General features: G+C 43.3%; 1 protein-coding gene across 1 annotated transcript in view; it reads left to right on the top strand.

Annotated features, from left to right (window-relative positions):
* NDFIP1 (Nedd4 family interacting protein 1) overlaps positions 1-17232 on the top strand; it is a 46077-nt gene extending 28845 nt beyond the window's left edge. The window contains exons 5-8 of the mRNA XM_075900316.1: positions 3777-3901; positions 6041-6107; positions 10420-10525; positions 16263-17232. Of these exons, the coding sequence (XP_075756431.1) occupies positions 3777-3901; positions 6041-6107; positions 10420-10523 (296 nt within the window). The 3' untranslated portion in view covers positions 10524-10525; positions 16263-17232. The remainder of the gene's footprint in view (positions 1-3776; positions 3902-6040; positions 6108-10419; positions 10526-16262) is intronic.
* Positions 17233-26200: the final 8968 nt, after the last annotated feature.

Below are 26200 nucleotides of genomic sequence, written 5' to 3'. Positions count from 1 at the left end.
TTGAGTTTTTTTTCTCAGCCAAGAAAAGAATAAATTAACCTTTTCATGAGCATGATATATAGCTTACAAAGTAGTTGTCAGTATTAAATTCTGAGATGGGAATAATTTCTCTTCCTTCTCTAGAAAGATTTGCCTTATGATCTACCGGTGAGACAGGTGTCAAACTCTCCATATCACTGTAGAACAAACCCCATCCCCTTCTTTTTCTTCTCTTTGTTTATCAAAGGGCATCCCCCAATATTGGTTTCTGTTGCTTCCTATAAACCTCATCAATAACATAGTGTGAAGAGCTGCTCAGCTCCACAAGGCAGTGACTAGAATGTGGAGATGTACCTCTTCATTCACTAAACCAGCTCTTGCCTTATATCTCTCACCTAATGTAAACCAGAAGTTTCAAACCACTGGTCTGTGGACTGGTGGCAGGCCGCGAACTCCTGCTTGCCAGGCTGTGGCACTCTGCTGAAAATGAGCCTGGCACGCTAGGGAGCTCCATTCCCTATAAGGTGCATGCGCATTGAAAATTCTCCTCTCACCCGCCAATGGCGAGTGGTGCTGTTGGCTCCCTGATGTACTATGGCTGGAATCAGGCTACAGTGAGGCTGTCCCAACTGGCGCAGCTTCACCACGGCCCTGGTTCCAGCTCTGGCAGCACCCTTGTGGCCTGGCCGGTGGGGCTGTGTGGTGGGTCCTTCCTGTTGCGTGTTTGGGACTAAGGAGTGGAGCCTTCACTGCCATGAGTGTCCCAGCCTTTATCGATACTGAGGAGGATCATATTAGAGGCCTAGGGGAGCCATGCTGGGTGTCCACAATTTCTGCCCCTCCTTCAGCAGGGCAGGCTTCCCCCACGGGGTCTCCCCTGCTGGCTCCGGCTTGCACTGCATGTCTGGCTGCTTCCCAATGTCCGAGGACACCACAGCTGGCAGCACTGGTTGGAGTTGTAGGGCGCGGGGAGTCAGGCTCCTGGACTTAAACCAGCAGGTGGCAGGGGAACTCGTTCCGCCTACCTGTCAGGTAGGTGCCATGAGTCCGAGACACGCATGGGCTGAGTAACCCTACGCCTCTAGGCTCTTGGTGGCTGGGGAGGAACTCTTGAGCCAACAGAACATGTACCCACCCCTGTCGCTTGTGCCGCACACAGCATAGATCCTGTGCATGTGTTGGGGACTGACCTGTTGCTAGGCGTTGCTAGGCCTGGCGAAGCAGGGGCGGGGTCTCTTTTCTGTGGCGAAAGAGCACTTTGCTGTGCAGCCGTAAGGCCATGTGGAGCCCAGCACAGCAGTCTTAGAGCATCTGTGACCCGGGTAGCAGCGCTCAGCTGGTGACTGGGAGGCAGTGCAGGGCTAGGTGGCTGAGTATGGGGCTAGCAGTGGGGGACCTCCGGGGGCAGGGTTGGCACTGGGGGGCTCTGGGGATGGGGTTAATATTGGGGTCTGAGGGCTGGCACTGGGGGAGGCTCTGGGTGGGTTGGGTGCAATGGGGCTCTAGAAACAGGAGGCTAGCACTGGGGGTGTCTGGTGGTGGTGGACTCTTGAGGGCAGGAGGCTGGAACTGTGGGGAGTGGGTGCAGGGGACTTGGGTGAGTGGCTGGCGCTGGGGGATAGTGGAGGGGTGGGGGGCTCTAGGGGTTAGGGCGGGCACTGGGGGATCTAGAGGCTGGGGCTTTTAGCAGACTGCAAATAAAATTATTTTAGCAAATAATTTTAATTGCATATTCATTATTTGCATAATGAATATTCAAATGTACAAATAAAATGTTACCGGTCTGCCAAAAGTTTGTGAATGGGTTTTCTGGTCCCAGGTATCAAAAAGGTTGAGAACCACTGATGTAAACCAGCATTTCTAGCTACAGGGTAATAGCAGGAGAGACTCCTAAAAAACCTCAGTGTCACTCCATATTGTACCACTAGAGGGTGCTTGAGTACGGTGAATGCTCTCTTCTTTTTTGCCCGTAAATTGACTGGATGATGAGGTGTTCCAACACTGTTCATCCACATAGTACGTTGCTGACCATGCCATTGGGAGATCCTAAAATTTCTCTGCTCTTTACTGAAAACTAGTTACTTATTTGTTTCTGTCAAACTTCTCAGTCTCTTTCTGTATGATATGTCTGTGTGTTATTGGATAAACCCATACTCTGTTTGAAATCTTAATAATTTTATTTGGTAATGGGTTAACATTAAAAGTAAAATAATTCTCAATTTAAGAAAAGGCTATTGGCAGCTGTCTCTGTGTTTGTGTGTGAAGGGCATGAAAGCATGGGAAGTCTAGTATATCTAAATAATGTTGAGACATCCTGTTAGGCTGAGTTAAAAGGGTTTAAAGGATTCAGGGTTTCACAGCTCAGAACACACAGAAGATCAGGTATTAAACCTTGGTTTGTCTGCTGTTCGTAAAGATTTGTGGGGAAACCCTGATTAAAAACAACAGGGAAGAGAAAGAGAAACATTCATTTCACTTGCAACAACTTGTGTTAAAGAACCTTATACTCTGCGGACTGGAGTTGATAATAAGCAATTTCTTATGAGAATTGAAGATTTCATGGACCTGAGTTTCAGTATTTTACCTGAAATGATGTAGCAGTAGGTTTTCAGTAGGATTAGCAAATTCAGACAATGTGACTGAAGTGCAACATGACTACTCCTGCTTTGGACCTTGTTTCTAAGATTAACAAATGTGATCAGGTTTTATGTGCTTGCTGGAATATCAGGAGAGTGTTTACAGCAACATGGAATGATTACAACAGATTGAAGATGCCATGTACCAGTTGACTGGTCACATCACGGCAATTAGCCACCTGAAATCTTAGGAAAGCTTCCTATCTGCACTAGAACCACTTAAAAATCTGTGATGGCTGCATGTTTGAAAATATGGTGTATTCTAGGGATGTAATAGGATAACCGTTTACACGGTTAACTAATAAGCCTGGGCTTAGTGGTTACTGTGAATGGTTACACTCAGGCTTCCTAGAGAGTGGAGCTGGCTGCTGCTCTGCACTGCTGCCTTTGTATTGGAGGCAGCACTGCAAGGTGGCAGCTGGTTACCCGGGAGCGGGACCAGCAGGGAGGAACCAGTATGCACTGGGAGCTGTCTTAAAAGCCGGCTCCTAGCACGCACCAGCTCGTAGGCAGTCATTTCATTATGCAGGTTCAGTGATTATATGGTTACCCAATTACCTGCCTTTTAACATCCCTACCGCACACAGCTCAAAGTACTCGAAAAGCAGCACATTGACATTGCTGAACGCTGTCCCACATGCACAGAGAAGGATTGGTCAGCATGGAGAAGTTTAAACTACCCCTGAACAAGAGTGGGCAGGTTAAAAGTCAGCATGAGGAAGTGGAGCTATTCCAATGATCCCCACACATGTCTGCAGTGAAACACACAGGATGGAAAATCTATTGGTCTGAAGAGCTACACATGTGCTCAACACTAGAAAAACCTGTGATGGTAGGACATAAGAAGAAGACCTAAAAAACATGAGAAGGTGTTTAATAGATGCATAGATTCCATGGCCAGAAAGGAACACTGCGAGCAGCTGGAGTGAGCTCCTTTATGTCATACAGCTTCTTCAAAATAATTTTTGGAACATATCTGTTACAAAAACATCCAATATTGATTTAAAAATTCTCAGAGACAGAGAGTCTACCACAACCCTTGGTAAATTGTTCCAATAATTAATCTCATTGTTAAAAGTTTGTATTTTATTTCCAGTCTGTATTTGTCTAGCTTCCATTCCCAGCCATTTTGATTTAATTGCTTTCCCTTTGCTTTTTCAGTGGCTTTCCTCTTCAACTGGATTGGATTTTTCTTGTCCTTCTGTCTGACCACCTCAGCTGCAGGACGATATGGAGCCATTTCAGGATTTGGTCTCTCTCTCATTAAGTGGATCCTGATTGTCAGGGTAAGTTAGTGCAAAGGGGGAAAAAAGGCAGCCTGGACAAACATAAGGCCCCTGTGTATTTGCTGTGTTAGTTAATAAGTGGCTCATCGCTGTTCACAGTTAAATGTCTTTTGTGTCTGGCAAAACGTGCACCTGCACAAAGCCTGAGTAACTGTGTTTTGTATTGTGCACTAGGAAGGGAAGGAATCCTGTCTTTTCTCATCTCACAAGCAAGATATATTGCATTTGTGGTTAGTGCCCCAATCCACATGAGTAGCTGCTGCTGCCACACCACACACACTGTTGGAATCACTCTGTCTGACATTTTAGTTTCCACAAAGACCTCTGTTACCATATTTGTTCAGGGCAGTGTGGAGTTGACCTCCACAGCATCCAGATAGCCTCCCTTAACTTCTCTGCATGGCTGCCGTCCCCATCCCCCTCTCTCCTCAGATAACCCACAGTAGGACTAATGAGAGGCATAAAATGCTTTGGGTTGATTCTTTATGCCAACAGTGAAATTTGCCCTAAATCCTTCAGCATTTTTTTTAAGATTGGCCTGTTTCTATGATCATCACAAAAGTTCCTTTTGGACTCTGTTGATTAGGTGTGGTCAGAATTGGGATGGTCCTTGTTGTAATACATGAGAATAATATGCCAGAGAAATCCTGTATTTTTTTAAGTGTCTCTTTCTTATTAGGTAAAGCACATTGTATAATATGTAGCAGCATGTTAAGCAATATTAGTTTAAAAGAGATACCACCTACTTAGCTATTTTATTCTTGAAGTTAAAAAAAATACTCTGTGAAAATAGAGCAAATCAAGAAAGCAAAGACTTTTAATGGGGAAAGGAATGAAAAATTAACAAGCTTTGTGAAAATGACACACCAAATTCTAGCCAAGCAAACGTGTGTGCAGCCTGTGAGATGCTGATAACTAGAAAAATTGCAGGCAGATGTGCAAGGGAAATCAATATTTTCAAAATAAATAAAGCATTGGCTCGCAAGACTAGAAGCAAAGGGATTCAGAGTAAAGGCCATCACTTCATCTTTAATCCTTTTGTGCTAGGTCTTAGAGCTTGCAAAAATGAAATCTATTGAGATAAATGTCTCCATTATACCGTGGATAGGTACTACAGGCATCTCATACAGAAGACTTAAGTGGCATTTCCTGAGATAATAAGAAAATGAAGTAAGAGAGACTGGCAACCTTAACAATGAATTTGATTTTAGCCTTAATATCTAGGTTTTTTAACTTAAAAGCAATTTGAAAAATCAAGTTAAAAATCTATCACTGACAACATAATGAAATTTGATTCTCTAATTATGTCAGCATTGAGGACACTTTTCATTTAATAGAAAGTAGTTTTCCTGGTAACAGATTTTCAAGTCTGAAGATTCCTCATACTCACAAGAGCTTAACTCCAGCATCGTTGCTGTTTTGTTACATCATCCAGCCTTAAAGCTATTACTTATTAATAGGGGTTACTATTGCAAGCCTGGTCTTTAACTTCCAAAATTGGCAGAGGCTGTTAGGCAGCAGGTGAGTAGAAGAGAATGAGAGAGGTGTCATTCAGCAGCGTCTCTCTACTAGCTGATTCAGGTGATGTATTGGTGAGTGTTGAACAGTCTTGGTCACAAAGGAGCACTTTGAGATTTGTGAGGAAGAGCTATACATTTAAAAATCCTTCAGTTACACTGATCTAAGGGCATGGGGTACACCTCTTGCTTTTAGTAATTGGGATTGTAATTTGTATCTACCTTACAGTAAGGCAATGCACATCAATGTGCTGAGTACATACATTGCATGCTTCCTTAGCACAGGTACGAATTAGCAATGTAGACAGTGAGGTGGTTAGGCAAGAAGAGTAAAGATGCTCTAGCACCTTAAGGCATATGTCCTATATTGTCTTCTACTCTCTCAAGAAATGCCTCCCCTGTCTACACTGCTGTTTTAAGCTCTGGATTCCACTGCCAGAGCCTCCGCGTGACTGTACAATACAGTGTAGATGCAACTGGCTTTTCACTGTCTTGTAGGTGTACATACTCTACAGGCTGCCTACAGTGTAGACAAGATCAGTCTGGTTACCACTGACATCAATGGGAGCAGAAATGGGCCCAGAAAAAGTATCAAGTGTTATAATTTCTGTTTCTTTTTTAGTTCTCAACCTATTTTCCTGGTTACTTTGATGGTCAGTACTGGCTCTGGTGGGTTTTTCTTGTATTAGGTAAGTCCTTATAACATTTGCAGTTATGCAAAAAGTGACTTTGAAAGACAGGTATTGATGTATTCGTTACCAGATGTTTAAAGGTGTCAGGCCAAAATGTTATATTTTAAAAGAAGATTATTCTGATAGTCAGGGCTCGCCGAGCCGCAGCAAGCCCCGCTCACCAGCTGTGCTGTCTGGCAATCTGCACATGCGCAGATCGTTCTGTGCATGTGCAGATCGCCTGAACCCGGCTCTTCCGGGTTGTAATCTACTCGCCACGAGCGAGTAGATTACATAGATTGTCGAGCCCTGCTGATAGTGAATGTCTTCTAGATTTGTGTGTGTATTTCAATTCCTCTACTGTCATCAGAAAATTAAGGAGCAAAAGCGTACACATCTTCTCACCAAAAATGATTAAAGACAATCAGAGAGCAGCCCTTTCTCATTCTGACAGTATCTGTTAGGAGTTGAATCAATGGATTGGCTTACAGAAGAAACTCTTCCACTCTAGTGATTAAAATGCAAGTAGTATATGATATGGAACAAATCAGTTTGTTAGACAATAGTAGGACATAATGTGGACTGGTGGGTCCTTTGAGAAATATTAATTATCTAAAAATATGTAGATGATCAACTTTGCTGCACCAAAACAATTACCTAGGTCAGTGGTTTCCAACATTTTTTATACCAGGAATCGGCAAACCCATTCACAAACTTCTGCTGGACCAGTAACATTTTATTTGCATATTCATCACCCCTGAGCTCCAGCACGTAGACCATGGCAGGCCGGGCGTCTCACCTGAACAAAGGAAGGGGTGTGACTACCTGGGGGATGTGTGTTCGGTGGTTTTGGGAGAGGCAGTCTTGTCTAGGAAAACATAAAGAGAAGAGACTAAGCTGAGTACTGAGGGTTCAGGGCCTGTGGACTCCTACCCCAAGGGGTCTTAGGCTGCCTGGCCCTGACTCCTGTAATCATATCATGTCTATGCTGTGCTGTGTCCTGGATAAGCAATAAATCCTCTCTGTTCTACTGACTGGTGGAATCTCATCTTGCTGTGGACGAGGGTGCAGGATCGGGGGGGTACCCAACATGCCGCCACAATACGTTTGTCGGTCTGCAGTATAAAAAGCCCCGGCACCGAGTGCCAGCCCTTATCCCTAGAGCCCCTCACTCCTCCATTACCATCCCATCACCAGCCACTGACCCCAGAGAACCCTGCACCCAACCCCCCAGTGCCAGCCTCTCGTCCTCAGAGTTCCCTAGTGCCAGCCTCCGCGCCCCAAACACCTCAGTGGCAGCCTCTTGCTTCCAGAGTCCCACTGCACCCCATCTCCCAGGTCCCCCGTGCCAGCCCCCAGTCCGCAATATTAGCCCTGTCTCCAGAGCCAATCCTGTCGCCCTGCTCCCCTCACTACTAGTCCCACCCCCAGAGCCCTCCCAGTGTCAGCTCCCCATCCTGGATGGCAATGCCCCTCAGTGTCAGCTCCCCACCTTAGAGCCCCCCAGTATCCTTGTGTCTGTCTTGCCCCCCATAGCTAGCCCTGCCGCAGCCTCCCATTTCCCGCTGAGTGAAGACCATTTCCCTATGTGGCATCCTGAACTCTTACTGATCACTGCAGCAGCTGGGCTCCACGTGGTGCTGGGCTCCAGCTAAGCGTCATGGCAGTCGGGCTGCCTGCTGAGTGCTGCGGCAGCTGGGCTCCTCTTGGCGTTTGGCCCCCACTGAGCATTGCAGCTGCTCATCATGCAGCCCCGCCAGCCGGGCTGCATAGCAGCCAATGGAGCTGGAACCAGGGCCACAGCGAGGCCCCACTCAAGCCGCAGCATGCCATATTGTCTTCCGGGCCATTCACCTTGCTGCTGTATGGGGAACCCCAGTGGGTGGGGCTCATTAGGAGCTGGGGGTGTGGCCTAGCAGTGTGCCTCAGCCCAACAGGCAGGGGTTTGCAGTCTGCTGCCGGTCCGCAGACTAGCGGTTGGGAACTGCTGACCTAGGTACCAAGTGATACTTAACTTTGTACTATTAATGTGTAACGCATGTCAGTGTTCCAAATGTGTCTCCTAATGTTGTAGCCAGCTGATACTCAGCAATTTTGTTCTTTGACACTGAGGCTAATATTTAGCTGTAAATCTACCTATGTGATCGAATAAAAGTGATAGTACAATGAAACTGGTACAAGAGACCACCTTTCTTAGGCAACTTCTCCCCTGAAAAGACCATCCCAAAGTCTCCCCAGGTATACTCAGTGCAATTCTGCTGCAGCTTCTTGCTGTTGATTTTTGTTGTTGTTGTTGTTGTTGTTCTTGTTCCTTGAGTGTTGCTTACCACATATTTTACTCAGTTTTAAGAATCTTGGCATGTTTCTGAATTATTTGTATTAAGTAAAGGAATTTTGCCATCTAGTGGCAACCTAATTTGTTGCATACAAAGGAGGTACAGTAAAAGGAATATTTAGCACTTGGGTAGCATTTTCTGTCTGATGCTCTCAAAATCTGTGGAAGTACTGATGAACTTCATGGAATCATAAACCTTATTGTTGTTTGACGTGTTGGAAAAATGAGTAATATTTTTTCCTTTTAATCTACTAAAATCTACCTCAAAAGTAATTAAATTCAGAAAACATCTGGGTCTGTCCTTCCAGTGGTGCATATAGTAAATAAGATAGATTTCTTGTATAAGTTTTCAGCTATTAGTTTCAAAGACTTTGTTCTGGGGCTTGATTCTGCAAACTCCTGCTCAAGCAAGAGCTCCTATCAAAAGTGGTGTTTTTGTGAGTTGGTCTCCTAATTTGTACTATTTTAATAAAATACCATTATTTTTCATAAAGACAGAAAAAAATCACAACCATGTGTATATTAGTAGTACAGGCAGTCCCCGAGTTATGTCGGATCCGCAGTTACGAACGGGGCTTTTCTCGCCCCGGAGGGCGGGAGCGGCGGGACGCCCAGATGCGCCGCCGTCCTCCGGGGCGAGAAAAGCTGCTCCCTGTCTCTCTGGTCTTCAGGGAGACGGGGAGCAAAGCCTTGGAGCATGCCTGCAGCGGGACAGCCCGGGCGCGCTTGAGCTGTCCCCCTGCGGGCTTGCTCCGCGGCTTTGCTCCGCGTCTCCCAGGTCAGCAGACCAGGGAGACGGAGCAAAGCCGTGGAGGACTTGGGCGGTCCCGCCACCCCCGTCTCCCTGGTCTGCTGGGGGGAGGGGGGTGCAGCTAGTCCCCCTCCCCCTCCAAGCAGACCAGGCTTTTCTTGCCTACCCCTGGGGTAGAGCAGCTGGGGGCTGCCGGGTTGGTCCCGCAGCGCTGCTCTGGACCAATCCGGCAGCACCCCAGCTGCTCTGCCCCAGGTGTCTTGATTCAGCTGCTGCTGGTCAGTTTCAGCAGCGGCTGAATCAGGACGCCTGGGGCAGAGCAGCTGGGGTGCTGCTGGGTTGCTCCAGTAGCGCCGAGGAGCCGTGCTACTGGAGCAACCCAGCAGCACCCCAGCTGCTCTGCCCCAGGTGTCCCCAAGTCAGCCACTGCTGAAACTGACCAGCGCTGACTACAGGAAGCCCGAGGCAGAGTTGCTCTGCCCCAGGCTTCCTGGAATCAGCCGCTGATCAGTTTCAGCAGCAGCTGACTTGGGGACGCCTGGGTTTCTTAAGTTGAATCTGTATGTAAGTCAGAACTGGCGTCCAGATTCAGCCGCAGTTGAAACTGATCAGTTTCAGCAGCAGCTGACGCCAGTTCCGACTTACATACAAATACAACTTAAGAACAAACCTACAGTCCCTATCTTGTATGTAACCCGGGGACTGCCTGTAATAATAATATTTTTTCTATAATTTTCTTAATCCAGACTTCTGAAATCATATGTACAAGAGATATAATGCACATATAAACACACAAAATAAGCAGAAGCATGTTATCAGAGGAAATGGTTTCAGATCTTTAGTGACATAATCATACATTTCCAATAAACATGACTATATTTCATAAATCTATTCCTCATTGGAGTTATTTTTTCTAGTTCGTCTTGATCACTACAGTATTCATCTCGATCAGCAATTAAGATTTCTTTAGCTGACTTCCAGATTTGTAGAACTTCTAAGTAATTAGGTTTACCCTTAAAATAAGCTTTCTAGTTGTTCATTAATATGGAAATCCAAAGTTTAAATATCATAATCCATAAACAATTCTATATTCAGTTAAATACCACAAGTGCTAAGAATCAGAGGCCTTCTTTGTAAGATATTGTGAGATGGCCTAGCCTTTTCTAAATAGAGAAGAAAACATTGGAAATTACGTAGATTTTGTTTAACTGAACAAATGTGTTTCCCCCTCCCCCCCCCTCAAGGTTTTCTGCTGTTTCTCAGAGGATTTATCAATTATGCAAAGGTTCGGAAGATGCCAGACATGTTTTCTACTCTTCCCCGGACCAGAGTTCTCTTTATTTACTAAAGGTAAATCTTACACACTTTTGACTTTTTTGTTTTACTTTACTAGGTAATTTCTTTAGCCTGGGTCTACTCTGCTATGATTTCACAAGCCAAAGCCAATGCTGATATTGTATTTCCTGGGCTCCTGGATATTAGTCCAGCTTCCCTATAACAGCACAGCAGGAGTCTAATTTGATTTAACATGAATTATCAAGTATCTGTTTCAAAGTTTGATGAAGGGAATCTTAAATGTGTTAGATTCCAACATTTGAAATACTAGAACAGATCCCAACTGCTGGTACACTTGTGCATTCCGGAGGATGTGACTTTAAGAACAAGTAATGCACTTGAAACATATGGCATATCCTCAACATGAGTTTAGGTCACAGACCAAGCCTGAGCAGAGGCATATAGCAATGTCTTTGGCTTATATCCCAGAACCAGCAATTCATCTGGGTTTTCTGTATTACTCATTCTCTGCCAAATTCTGGGAGAAACTCTAAAAGCCACTTTCACAAGACTTTAACTAATTGTAGTATCTGAATAATTTCAGGATATTTTTAACATAAAACATTCACCCACTTTTGGGCTGCACATTAGTGTATTGCAGTGGTCTTGTTCTTTGCTAAAATCTTAGTGGGACCTTGACGGATGTTTAACTGGTTCAACTTTCTTAGCACACTTACAGTAGATAATAGCTAGCATGAACTTTCGCTCTCTCTTTGAAGCAGAAAAAAATCCCTGTAAGTAAGAGGTTGCTTCCCAGATGATGAATGCAACATGATGCTCCATGAAGCCAGTTTTCCCCAGGGAAGTAGTAGAAAAACAAAACTTTAAATCAGGTGTCATTAAATTGTTGGGCCTTCAAAACCAAGGCTTTGATTTCTGTTCCATTGTCTCTTCACTAGGCCAGGAACCACACACATTGCAATGGTTCTGTTTTATTAAACTGAATCTGGAAATACTATAAAAAGAAATTGTGGTGTGGTGGATTCATTGTTTGGGTTTCCCCCCTTCTTAGGGTTTGCATTAACCTCTGAATCCCTCTTAAATTCACTTTGTTACTTGTTGTACAAGTTGCATGTTTAATACTTGAATACGAAAGCTGTTTCTGGTCCCAGCAACTCATGTTCTGCTTTTGTTGCTGGAACAAGTGACTTGTTTTGCTTTTTTTTCCTGAAAGCAGCTCTTCATCCCTATATGTATTTTTAGGGTGTGTCCGTCCATCTGTCTGTCTGTGAGTCTGTTTGTTCAAGAACTCCTAAACAGTAAGAGCTAGGGCCACCAAATTTGGTATACCCATTCCTTTTATCCTAACTTAAAGCAAGGTCAGGGTTTGGTTGTGCCAGGAAAACAGGAAGTCCTGGAATGAGACTATTGTCAATATGATATGGAAAAGGGAGGGGGCAGAGATGAGGGATGTAATACTCTCAGAGGCCACTGGGAGCAGCGAGCGCAGGGAAGAGTGACCACTGGAGGCAGAGGCACCACCAAGAGAGTGGCCAACTGGAGATGGGGCTTGCCATCTTGCCTTCCACCAGACCAGGTAAGTAGCCCCTCTGCCCCAAACTCTTACTCCCCTCCCCACTCCCCTTGGCTGCTGTGCTGGAGTGGGGGGAAGGGAGAAAATCTTGCCAGTTGGGGAGGGACAGGCTAGTGGCAGCTGGGAAAATGCAAGTAGTGATTTTGTGCCTTCAGTTTTGGGTGCCCAACCTGAGACCTATTGAGGGGGGCTTGTCTTTCAAAGTGTGGGTGCTTAGCACTTTCAAAATCCGGTCTTTTTCTCAATTTGGGCATCAAGAAACACTAAGCACATATGAAAATTTAGGCCTTTGATGTTCCACATGCCCTAAACTGCACTCTGACTCTTCAGAGAAACCTGCAATGTGAAATATTAAGGAGAAACACCACAAAACACTTCGGCTGTTTCTACACTGGCACCCCTTTCCGGAAAAGGGATGCTAATGAGACCAGTCGGAATTGCAAATGCCGCGGGGGATTTAAATATCCCCCGCGGCATTTGCATGAACATGGCTGCCGCTTTTTTCCGGCTCGGGGTTTTGCCGGAGAAAAGCGCCAGTCTAGACGGGATCTTGCGGAAAATAAGCCCTTTTCCGGAAGATCCCTTATTCCTACTTTCAATTTACTCCTTAATATTTCAAGTAGAAATAAGGGATCTTCCGGAAAAGGGGTTATTTTCCACAAGATCCCGTCTAGACTGGCGCTTTTCTCCGGCAAAACCCCGAGCCGGAAAAAAGCGGCAGCCATGTTCATGCAAATGCCACGGGAGATATTTAAATCCCCCGCGGCATTTGCAATTCCGACTGGTCTCATTAGCATCCCTTTTCCGGAAAGGGGTGCCAATGTAGACACAGCCTTCTGATATCACTATAGCATCCTTTTATTTTTCCTGGTGCCAAGGAAGGAAAGCTGCTATTTCAACTACTTACTTTCTTATACTGTAAAATATTTGATTATGTATCTTAAAAATAATTTATGATGAAAGTTGGAGGATATTATAGGTTAGCTTTAAGTTCACATGTTTGTTTCTAGTAGCAAGAACAGCATTGCGAGATAATGGACTCGTTCTGCTGATTCTTTAACACATATTTTGAGAAAGGTAGTCTTAACTTCATTCCATATTTGTAGCTGGAAAGAAAGTATATATTTTAAGGACATTTATTTTGCCATATACTAATTGTAGCTAGTCACACAAAGTGTAGGTTTTTTGCTGAGAGGAATTGAAATCCATATACACTAAAAGGAGGTTCCTTCAGATGTAAGTTACAATTTTAATTGGCAGAACTAGATCTGAGTATTGTCTGCCCTTCAAAAGGAGAGTGGGAATTTGTCTGTTGGAACTATTCCTGTGTATAGTAGCTTGTTTGAGTTTGGTCTGTTAGAGAACCTAATTTTAAAAAATCTATATGACGGAGCCTAGAGTCCTTATCAGAATGGTTATGACCTTTTACTCTTCTTTGACTGAGACATCTCTTGTATGGCAATGTTCATGCGTGCTGTGGAGAAGAGTCAAATGGGGAATTTAAAAGTTGCTCATAAATATTATACTAATTATACTAGTTATACCTAATTATACTAGTTGTGCCTGAGCAGACGCCTATTGAATACACAACAGTCTATTCAGTTCTGACTAGGGATGTTAAGAAGTGGGTATTTGACTAATTGATAAATTTTTTATCAACTACACGATTAGTTGATAAGGGAAGGTGCTCAGTCCCAGCTCATGCCAGCTACCCCTGCTGCAGCTCTGCGTTTTAAACATAGTAAGAGCTAGGCACCCTGACCATCCATCACCTACTACATTTAAAATGCAGAGCCCACAGCAGGGTAGGTCCCAAACCTGCAAGGTGGGACTCAGCCAGGCTCCTCAATTCTGGCTTGCGCCAGGTCCAGCAGCCCCTGTCTGGGGAGGGGGGGGGTCTCAGCATGGAGTTGATAGAGGCAGCAGTGGGGGATGAGAGGGCAGGTGGCACCTCTGGGGGAACCAGCTTTTAAGTTGGCTCCCTCTAGCATCAGCACAGGCTCCTGCTTCCCCCCCACCCCACCTCTGATACAGAGGCAGTGGGAGGGGGAGGGCTGGGAGGGAGAAATGCAAGTGATTGACTACTCACTTACATCCCTAGTTCTGACAAACATGAACACACTGTAGATGCTGAAATGTGAGTTCTTTGACAGACCTTTCAGATTATTTGTCTAAATTGATTAAATTATATATGAGAACAGAGAAGACAAAGTTTTATTAAGGGATTTTGTGGCCCCACAGCATTGTATTTTCAGGCCTGTGTTAAACCACGTTTACATTTAAAACAAACTATACAAAGTGCTTTAAGTAGTTTGACAGTCTTATAACAGCATAATAATGATCATCCAGCAACAACAGAAATCCTATCTGGATAGAAGCAAGTAAGTCACATCTTCACTTTCTCCCATAGCCCCAGGAATATACCTAGTCCTTCTCTAAAAATGTATCTTAGGGTATGTCTACACTACCCTCCTAGTTCGAACTAGGAGGGTAATGTAGGCATACCGCACTTGCAAATGAAGCCCGGGAAATTCAAATCCCGGGCTTCATTTGCAAGTGCGGTATGCCTACATTACCCCGCTAGTTCGAACTAGCAGGGTAGTGTAGATATACCCTTAAGGATTAAATAGATTTTTTTTTTCATAGCAATAATACTAAAGACTGACTTGTCAGATGTTTGGACTGCATTGCATCCTTCCAAAAGATATTATTGCATGTGTGATCAGTTTCCATGCACCTCCTGTAGTTGCACACATCTCTCTAAGGTTTCTACATCTGCTGTGCCTCTGTGATCTAGGTAGGTGCTTTGAAAGGGACAAGACGCTAGCTCTCCTGATTGCCCTTGTGTCACTTTCTTCTCCTTCTGAGGGAGCTGGATTAGATGTACATGAGAAGACTAATTTTAATTGGATTGGTTTTAAAATACCCCTGAAGTCTTTGAGAATAAATAGATATGAAAAATGCTGACTCCTGAAGAAAATATTACTTCAGTTGGCATTTGCTTTCAAGTGTGCTCCACCCACATTTTAACATCATTGATGAGAGCCAGACAGGCTGAGCATAATAAAGAGGAGATATTATAAATAAGCTGTGTGTAGTAATATTGAAGGTAGGTGGTGAAAGAATCAGTAGCTATGTATTGGGAACCTTGTGAAGAAATCAGTGTTTTCTGTGTTTACCTTCCCTTAAAGTACATTTCCTTTTAGATGTAGCTAATTTAACTGTTCTCCAAATAGTCCTGTACTGACCTTGACCTTGTGAGGGCCCAGAATGAGGAGAGAGTAAAAAAAATTCCAAAGTATGGTTCAGGCTTCCAGAAGAGGCCCAAGGATCATTGCTTTTGAGTGGCTTGTGAACTTGAAATTGAGATTTTCTGTATATACTCCTGTTAGTTCACTTGAATTACAAGCTGGTATGTGTCTCTTATGAAAATAAATGAACAGAGTTGTTCTTGGACAAAAACTGTGAATGAGTGGTAGAAGTGCACAGAACATTCTGGAACCTATCATTGTTAAGAGGGTGATTGTTGTTTTTAGTTTTCTGAGGGATGGGGGGGGAGGGTGGTTTGCACATGCCAAAAGTAGTTAACAGTAAAATGAACCTAGCTGAGAGCTTGGCATGTGTTATTTAAATACGGTGTACTAATGGGTCATGTTATATACCACTGCTTGAAATCTTCCTTGTGTCTGACTGCGTGTAGTTGGCAGGGCAAATCCATATCCAAGCAGAGTATACAAACCACAGTGCAGGTGAACTATGTTCATACTTTATCCTTGGAACAAAAACATCCCAGCCAGAGTAATCAGGATAGAGAGTTTAGGAGGTATGGCTTCTCCAGTATCCCATCTGTTTGCTAGAATGTAGCCATATTAGGGGCTCAGACAAATCAAACCAAACATGGATCAAAGTCTGCTCTGCCATTATTCAAATATAGGTTGAATGGCATTATTATGGATTTACACCAGAATAACCAAGAGCAGAATCTGGACCACTGTCTTCCTTTTTCTGTTTTATGTTCTAGAGGGGCTTGAACTTTTTGAAATTGTCAAATACGCATAAAACTACTGTGTGATTGTGCCATCGCTATAATCTTATAACTATGCTCAGCTGCATGTTGTATGTCTTCCAACATCCTGCACTCTTTGTGAACTACATCCTTCTCTTAACCAAAATAACAGTCTAACTATAGTTTCAATATTCAATATCCTTTTCTGACAGATGTTTTCTGGCAAATGTCTTCCTGCGTTAATGAATTCTCCCTCAAGAAGTAACAGGACACCTGCAGGAAGTGAATCAAGACTCTGAACACAGAAGAAAAAATAATCACCTGCTTTAAAATAAATAAAAGTACTGTTGAAATGGAGAAACATTTCTTTCTATTTGTTTCTAGGTGTAAAATTTTAATAGTTAATGCAGAATCCTGTAATCATTGAATCATTAGTGGGCTAATGTTTGAAAAAGCTATTGCAGTCAAGTCTGTGATGTACTAATAATGCCTTATATAGTATTTGTAGTATAGCATGAGCTATGCCCCGATGGCCAGTCGGGGGCAGTCTTGCTTTATTTTAGTCTCCATCTTAAAAACTATTCTAGAATCCAATATTTTAGTGTAAAATATGTATAATGCTGGCTATTTTGAAGGGGTGTTCTCAAAAGTTTAGAAGACTGTTTTGTTATGGCTACATTTCTGCACATACCTATCTGCTGACAAATCTAAAACTGTGGTTTCTATACCTGAAAATAAAATCAGTATGCACAGTAGATTCTTTATGGTATAATTGGGACAAAGTATTTGAAGGTGGCACCAGTATTGTTTTTTTTTATAGTTTATTCTAAATCTTGCAGTATATTTTACTTTCATACTGCATACTGGACTAAATAGGGTTTTTTGCAATATATGCTGGTAGTGTAAAGCTCAAAGATCACAATGCAACTTTGTATAAAAAAATTGACCTTGCAAAAGAAGGGTCATCTTTTTTTTTTTGGGGGGGGGGCTTTGGGACTTTTGGGATGATCCCTAACATACCTGTAATTCTTGCTTTTATAATTTGTGTTAGCAGAAACTATGATGAGTGTAGATTTAATGTGCACTTTTGTGCTTTCTGCCAAGTGATAATTCACCTTGGAGTTTTACTATGTTAAAACTGTAAATATAGCAGAACGTTAATAAATGTTACTTATGTAGCAATTTTTGCTGAAGATAAGTGTTTTATTTAGAAAATGAACTTTATTGGAATCTGGATATCAGCTGCCATTACCATCTGTTTAATGTCTTGCAAACCAGTGTGATACAAGTGGAACTTCATTTCTGTAGGGGAAAGTTTTCTACACTTTTTTTCTTGAACTTTCAAGGTCTTTCTCCCTTTTATATAAATAGTTCAAGCCCTTCAGGTAATGTCCAAATTCTAGCTATCCTTCTGGCAATTTTAAACGAGTAATTATATGAACAATTTTTAATTGTTTTTGTTAGTCTTGAATGTATCACTATGTATTTATCAAATGATTTATTCAATGATTTATTCATAGTCTTCATGATTATTATACAGTTTTGATAAATGGGCAGTTGAACGTACAAAGATCTATGCTGGTTGCGTTGAAGTTTTAAAAAAATATGAGAATAAATGTACACATTTGTGGCAGGGAGAATTAAGTTTACCCTGCAAAGTAAAATCTGCAGCATTAGAGAACATTTGCCCAAACTTGGTAGATTAGCCTTATGTTTTTTCTCTTGGCATTTGGGCCTTTATTTGGTCTTGTATATTCAGGGAACTGGAATATTTAGCATTCCTGTTTCTGTTCATTTAGTGGCCAAAGACTTGTCAGACCAAGTGTTCAGTTACTTGTTTAAGAGATCAGTTTTAGTGATTCGTTTCAAGGAATAATTATTTTGGTGGGTGGGCTGTATAGGGATATAGACAGAAATATTCTGTAGAAATGGGTGAATGATTGAGCTAGTTACCTGAAGTGTTTGTATACTAATGCGAGAAGCCTGGGCAACAAACAGGAAGAACTGGAGGCCCTGGCCCAGACCAAGAAATATGATTTAATTGGGATAACAGAGACTTGGTGGGATGACTTGCATGACTGGAGTGCTGTCATGGAAGGGTATAGACTGTTCAGGAACAACAGGCAGGGGAGAAAAGGAGGAGGTGTTGCACTATATGTAAGAGAGCACTAGGATTGCTCTGAACTCCAGTATAAAGAGGGAGAAAAACCTGTTGAGAGTCTATGGGTTAAGTTTAAAGGAGCAAACAACAGCCTTGATGTTGTGGTTGGTGTTTGCTACAGGCCACCGAATCAGGTGGATGAGGTAGATGAGGCTTTCTTCGGACAACTGAGCGAAGCTTCCAGATCGCAGGCCCTGGTTCTCGTGGGGGACTTTAATCACCCTGACATCTGCTGGGAAACCAATACGGCAGTACACAGGCAGTCCAGGAAGTTTTTGGAGAATGTTGGGGATAACTTCTTGACACAGGTGCTGAAGGATCTGACCAGGGGCCGTGCGCAGCTTGACTTCTGCTCACAAACAGGGAGGAACTAATAGGGGAAGTGGAGGTGGGAGACAACCTGGGAAGCAGTGATCATGAGATGGTAGATTTCAGGATCCTGACCAAAGGAAGAAAAGAGAGTAGTAAAGTACACACCTTGGACTTCAAAAAAGCAGACTTTGACTCCCTCCGAGATCTGATGGGCAGAATCCCCTGGGATGTTAACATGAAGGGGAAAGGAGTCCAGGAGAGCTGGCAGTATTTTAAAGAAGCCTTATCGAAGGCACAGAAAGAAACCATCCCGACGTGTAGCAAGAGAGGCAAACATGGTAGGAGACCGGACTGGCTTACAGGGAAAATCCTTGGTGAACTTAAGCACAAAAAGGAAGCTTACAAAGAGTGGAAACTTGGACAAATGACCAGGGAGGAGTTTAAAGGTATAGCTCGAGAATGCCGGGGGGTTATCAGGAAGGCGAAAGCGCAAATGGAATTGCGACTGGCTAAGGATGTGAAGGATAACAAGAAAGGTTTCTACAGGCATGTTAACAAGAAGAAGGTGATCAGAGTGGGTGTGCGGTCCCTAATGGATGAAGGAGATAACCTAGTGACAGATGATGTGGGGAAAGCTGAAGTACTCAATGCTTTCTTTGCCTCTGTATTCACGGACAAGGTCGGCTCCTGGGCTTCTGCGCTAAGTGACGCAAGATGGGATGAAGATGGACAGCCCGTGGTGGGTAAAGAACAGGTTAGGAACTATTTAGAAAAGCTAAACATACACAAATCCATGGGTCCGGACTTAGTACATCCGAGGGTACTGAGGGAGTTGGCAAATGTCATTGTGGAGCCTTTGGCTATTATCTTTGAAAAGTCATGGAGATCGGGAGAAATCCCGGATGACTGGAAAAAGGCAAATGTAGTGCCCATCTTCAAAAAAGGGAAGAAGGATGATCCAGGGAACGCTAGGCCGGTCAGTCTTACCTTGGTTCCTGGAAAAATCATGGAAGGGATCCTTAAGGAATCCATATTGAGGCACTTGGATGAGAGGAAAGTGATTAGGAATAGTCAGCATGGATTCACAAAGGGCAAGTCGTGCCTGACCAATCTGATTAGCTTCTATGATGAAGTAACTGGCTCGGTGGACATGGGGAAGTCAGTGGATGTTATATACCTTGACTTTAGCAAGGCTTTTGATACAGTGTCCCACAATATTCTTGCCAGCAAGTTAAGGGATTGTGGAGTGGATAAATGGATGGTAAGATGGATAGAAAGATGGCTAGAAGGCCGGGCCCAGCGGGTAGTGATCAATGGCTCGATGTCAGGATGGTGGTCGGTTTCTAGCGGAGTGCCCCAAGGTTCGGTTCTAGGACCAGTTTTGTTCAATATCTTTATTAATGATCTGGATGAGGGGATGGATTGCACCCTCAGCAAGTTTGCAGATGACACTAAGCTGGGGGGAGAGGTAGATACCCTTAAGGGCAGAGATAGGGTACAGAATGACTTAGACAAATTGGGGGATTGGGCCGCAAGAAATCTGATGAGGTTCAACAAGGACAAGTGTAGAGTCCTGCACTTGGGATGGAAGAATCCCAAGCATAGTTACAAGCTGGGGACCAACCGGTTAAGTAGTAGTTCTGCAGAAAAGGACCTGGGGGTTACAGTGGATGAGAAGCTAGATATGAGTCAACAGTGTGCCCTTGTAGCCAAGAAGGCTAATGGTATATTAGGTTGCATTAAGAGGAGCATTGCCAGCAGATCCAGAGATGTCATCATTCCCCTTTATTCAGCTTTGGTGAGGCCGCATCTGGAGTATTGTGTCCAGTTCTGGGCTCCCCACTAAAAAAAGGATGTGGACGCATTGGAGAGGGTCCAGCGGAGGGCAACCAAAATGATTAGGGGGCTGGAGCATGAGACTTATGAGGAGAGGCTGAGGGACTTGGGTCTGTTTAGTCTGCAGAAGCGAAGAGTGAGGGGGGATTTGATAGAAGCCTTCAACTTCCTGAAGGGAGGTTCCAAAGAGGATGGAGAGAGGCTGTTCTCAGTAGTGACAGATGGCAGAACAAGGAGCAATGGTCTCAAGTTATGGTGGGAGAGGTCCAGGTTGGATATTAGGGAAAACTATTTCACTAGGAGAGTGGTGAAGCACTGGAATGGGTTACCTAGGGAAGTAGTGGAGTCTCCATCCCTAGAGGTGTTTAAGTCTCGGCTTGACAAAGCCCTGGCCAGATTGATTTAGTTGGAACTGGTCCTGCCTAGAGCAGGGGGCTGGACTTGATGACCTTCTGAGGTCTCTTCCAGTTCTATGATTCTATGAAGCCTCATTTGGTTAATGGCGTTCAGCACTGGTTTCTCTAAATTCTGAACTCAAATAATTACTTGGGGTTAAGAAGCAACTCTTATGGCAGCTAAACCTTTTTATAGCACATGGGAGGTGGTGACAGTTATGCAATAAATTAAATTTATCGCACACCTTTGGCCTCTTCCCATACCCATTAGTTCATCATCCTAGGACTGCCAATATTCTAAATTCCTGAAAAAGTTCAAATAGCACACAGGATTTTTTTACATCAAACCCCACTCTTCACCCCTAATAAGAGATTGTGGCATGAGGCCTAAGATGGACATTCCCTTTTTCCCCAGAGACAATTGTGATGCCCGTTATCTCTTGTCTGATGCAGAGTATCCAGCGGTGAGGCTTTATTGGCACATATTTGAGATGACACATATAGTTCAGTCAGTAATGAGCTCTTCTAAACATGCCTATAAGAGCTTTATCACACCACTGTGTTTTCCTCTTTTTTTTTTTTATTTAGATAGAATTAAATTCTGGTTAATTTTGCTAACACTATACACACAACTCCCATTGAATGGAGGTAAGATGTAGAGAAAACACAAAGGGACTGGTTCTATTTTGGGGGGGGGTGGGGAATGGTGGCATGTGAAGTAGAGAAAAGGCTGCAGAGGTCTATACTTCTGCCTTAGAATGATCCACTGAGGGTTCACTTTGATAATTTAAAGATGGGGTAACAGACACTAAACAAGAATTTATTTTAGAGGATTTAAGCACAGATGAGGAAAGAGAGTGGCCCTGTAGTGAATTACTTTGAATTTAAAAATCTCTCCCATTTCCATGTAAAGCTGCTTTGGGCCCTTTACCTAGCAGTGTATGGAAAAGAGATCTAGACTTGTCTGCATACACCGAATTATAGCATTTTAACTATACTGGTAGAAAAAGGTACCCCTGCTCCTATTTCAGTGATACAATGGTGCTTTTATTTCTCTTCCCAAACAGGAATAGCTATACCAGTGTATATACTACTACTATGAGCCACTATCATTGCAGTGTAACTGCCATGCTAGTAAAAATAAATTTAAAAAATCACACCTCTAACCAAAATGATTAAAATATCAGTTGTAAGTACCTATAGGATATTAGAGCAATACATTGCTAACTTGGATTTGTCAAGAACAAATAATGCTATACCATTTAATTTCCTTCTTTGATAGAGTTACGGACCATGTATAGTAGAGATATAGCTTGCTTAAAGGCTTTTGACACAGGGTTAATCTCCACTTACTGGAAGATTGACACTCTAAAGATAGATCACCTGGGATTCAATTTAGCGGGTCTAATAAGGAACTGCTAACTCAACTGCTGATGGTGCCCCTGTCAACTCTGGTACTCCATTGGGTCACAAGGAATAAGGGAAGTTGATCTAAGCTACCTTGACTCCAGCTACACAATTCATGTAGTCAGTAAAGGCAATTGCAAAGTGCTACACTTAGAAATGAAAAATCAAATGTGCAAGTATGAACTCAGGGATAGCTGTTGAAGAGTAGTGCTTCAGAAAAGTATCTGGGGGTTATTGTGAGTTCATATTCAATTTGTGATCCACTACGACTATGTGATGCAGTTGCAAAAAAGGCTAATAATCTGGGATATATTAACAGGAGCATGGTATGTAAGACACGGGAGGTATTTATTCTGGTCTACCTTGCAGTGGTGAGGCCTCATCTGGAATTATGCCCAGTTTTGGGTACTATATTTTAAGAAAGATGTGGAGATATTGTAGACAGTTCAGAGCAGAACAACAAAAATAAGAGGTTTAGGAAACTTGACCTACGAAGAAAAGTTTAAAAAAAATGGATGTTTAATTCTGAGAAAAGGAGATTGAGGGAAGAGTTCTTTAAAGATCTTAAGGGCTGTATAAAGAGCATAGAGATGAATTATGTTTTGTCCTCTGAAGGTAGGACAAACAGTAATTGACATAGTCTTTAACAAAGGACTTCAGAATTAATATTAGGAAAATCTAACTGTAGGGATATTTAAGCACTGGACTAGGCTTCCACGGGAGGTTGTGGAATCCCGTCAGACTTGTTTCTAGACTCTTGATATACTTGATCTTGCCTCAGTGTGGGCAGAAGGAAGTAGGGGAGATGGATAGAGTAGATGACCTCTTGTGGTCTCTTCTAATGCTATATATTTGTGATTCTATGCAAAATGGTTGTACAAGAACAAAAATTGTGTTGACCAGACCCTGCTCAGAAACAGGGAAAAACAGAGAATTTATCCTGTCTCTTATTACAAAAAGACATTTAAAATTATAATTGGGAATCATTTTAAGGACACCTTATTGCCACTGTTCCCTGTAAGCTGTGCGCTTGGGTGGCCATCCAGGAGGGATTCATATGCTGCTTAGCTGATTAGCAGAGCCACAGTCACCAGTAGCTGGCAGCATGTGTTTCTATTGTCATTGCACATCCATACATGCTTTGGTGCACATAACAAAATTAATTTTGCACATGGATGGAAAAAATTAGAAGGAACATTGCTTACTTCAGAAGAAACAAAGGCTGACGTAAAAAAAATTATATTTGCATACATTCACAAAAACATGGAAGAAAAGGAAAACTGGAATATAATTTACAAGCTAGGAATTATAGAAAATTGATAAGGAAAGCCAAGATGTGCAAGGAGAAATCTGACCAGCATAGTTATGGACAATATGTGTTTATACATCTTAGGAGCAAAACCAATCCAAACAATGGTATTGGTCAATTATTAAATGGAGATGTTAGAAATCTCAGGAATAATGCAGAAAAAGCAGAAGTGTTCAATAATTTCTGTTCTCTAGTTAGGTGGTGATAACACTTTCTGATCCACTAGTACCTGTAAGGGATGTTAAACAGAAATTACTAATGGCTTTTAAAATCAGCAAGTCCAGATAAACCTGCGTCCAAGTGTTTCAAAAAAAGCTGGCTTACAAACTTGCTGGTCTTTTAATGCTAATTTTCAATAATCCTTGGAACACTTGGGAAATTCCAGAAGGCTGGAAGAAAGCGAATGTGTCAATTTAAAAAAAAGGGAAGGCAGGATGAAACAGGTAATTTATAGGCCTGTAAGCCTGACCTCAATCTCGAGCAAGGTAATGAAGTGCCTAATATGGGACTTGATAAAGAACTAAAGGAGGGTAAATGTAATTAATGCAAATCAACATGGATTTATGGGAAATAGATCCTGTCAAACTAATGTGATTTTCTTTTTTAAAATGAGGTACAAGTTTGGTTGATAAAGGTAACAGAATTGACATAGCAGACCTCTGTAAAATGTTTTTACTTAGTACTATACAACATTTTGATTAAAAAACTAGTGATATAAAATTAACTTGCAACACATTAAATGGATTAAAAATTAATAGGTTTCCAAATGTAACTCAGCAAGGACTAGTTGTCAAGCAGGTTCTGTTTCTAGTGAGGTTGGTTCTTGGCTCTATGCTATCTAACATTTTTATCAGGAAGGAAACATAAAATCATCGATAAAGTTTGCAGATGACACACAAATTGAAGATAGGGTTGCCAGGTGTTCAGTATTGACCCGGACAGTCCAGTATTTTCACCTCCTGTCTGGTAAAAAAAAAAAAAAAATTTCAGAAAATACCAGACACCTAAAATGTCCGGTATTTTCTGATTTTTTTTTTTCCCCGGCCAGGAGGCGAAAGTACCAGACATCTGGCACCCCTGGTGCCTGGGCCCAGCCCCTGGCTCTCCCTGTCTCCCCCCGGGCCCAGACAGCCCCCGCCCCCGGACTCCATGCTTACCTTGTTCCGCAGGGAAGCTAAGTTCTGGCTTGAACAAGAACACAAAATGGCCACTGGCAAAAAGCCTGAAGACCAAGGGGAAGCAATGCTTCCCTGAGTCTTAGTGCTCAACCTCTCCACTGTTCCTATCCGTATTCTGACTCTGCACGCACTCTGAAAGGGGCCATGCTGTTTTTATTTATTTATTTATTTATTTAGCTTAAGTCTCGGAGTCCTTTATTTTTCTCAACAACTTTGGTCCCATCCCTGCCTTTCCCTCCCCCCCCCAACAGAATTTTTTCCCCAGTGTTTTTTTTTGGCGCGGGGGGGAAATGTTCGGTATTTTTGGTTCAACCATCTGGCAGCCCTAATTGAAGAGGACTAGATTGCTTGGTGAACTGGGGCATAAGCAAACAATATACACTTTAACATAGCTAAATGTAAATGTGTACCTCTAGGAACAAAGAATGTAGGCCATACTTACACATTGGGCGGGGGGAGGTCTCCCCTGGGAAGCAGTGACTCAGAAAAAGACTGGGGAGTCATGGTGGATATGGATAATGAGTTGACATGTGTCCCACTGTGACACTATGGCTAAAAGAGTAAATGCAGTCCTAGGATGTATAAACTGAGTATGAGTAGAGAGGTTACTTTACTCCTGTGGAGTAAAATCCCGTTTATGTGATATGCTGAGGAATGGGGGAGGGGGACCCAATAAACTAAAAATGCTGATTAACTAAAGGAAGAGTTTGGAGTGAGGGGGAGGGGCTGCAAGGCACAGGTCGTGGGTGGAGGATAGTGTCTGGCAAGGGGCTGAGATGGGAGGACGGGGGAGGGGGGAGCTCACCTGCAGCGGCACCTGCAAGCAGCTCCCTGTCCCTGATGTTCCTGGCAGAGTTGCAGCCAGGCTGCATGAAGCAGGCATGCTGCCTCCATCTGCAGGCACTCTCCCCCCACCCATCCCCAGCCAACTGCCATTGGCCGCTGTTCCTGACCAATGGGCTGGGTGCTGTGGAGTTAGTGCTCGGATGGGGGGGAGCATGCCTACAGAGCCACCTGTCCACCCCTCTGCCAGTAACAGCAGGGATAGGGAGATGCTTGCAGGGGCTGCTGGAGCTGTGTCTCTCCCCCCCGCCTCCCCATCCAGCACCCCAAACTCCTGCATCCTAAATCCTGCCCCAAGTCCCCTCTTGGACCCAACCTCCCTCCTAGAGCATGTGCCACAGCCCATTCCATGTCCCAGCCCCTGCTGGCCTCACATAATAAATTGGACTTTATGAGTCAATCAGAAATGCCAGTGTGTTGAGCTTGCTGGTTGGTGAGGTGCTGCAAAAGGGATTTCCCTGGTTTTGACCCTGGTGCGACCACTGCTTCATTACTGAGTCCAGTTCTGGTGCCCACAATTCAAGAAGGATGTTGATAAATTGGAGAGGGTTCAGAGAAGAGCGACAGGTATGATTAAAGGATGAGAGAACCTCTTACAGGAATAGACTCAAGGAACTCCATCTACTAAACAGAGAGAAAGCTAAGAGGTAACTTGATTACAATCTATACGTGTCTCCATGGGGACAAATATTTAATGGCGGGCTCTTCA

Source organism: Pelodiscus sinensis, chromosome 17 (genome assembly GCF_049634645.1).
Source record: "Pelodiscus sinensis isolate JC-2024 chromosome 17, ASM4963464v1, whole genome shotgun sequence".
Lineage (NCBI taxonomy): Eukaryota > Metazoa > Chordata > Testudines > Trionychidae > Pelodiscus > Pelodiscus sinensis.
The sequence above is the reverse complement of the archived record's forward strand: the minus strand, read 5'-3'. Positions and strand labels throughout refer to the sequence as shown.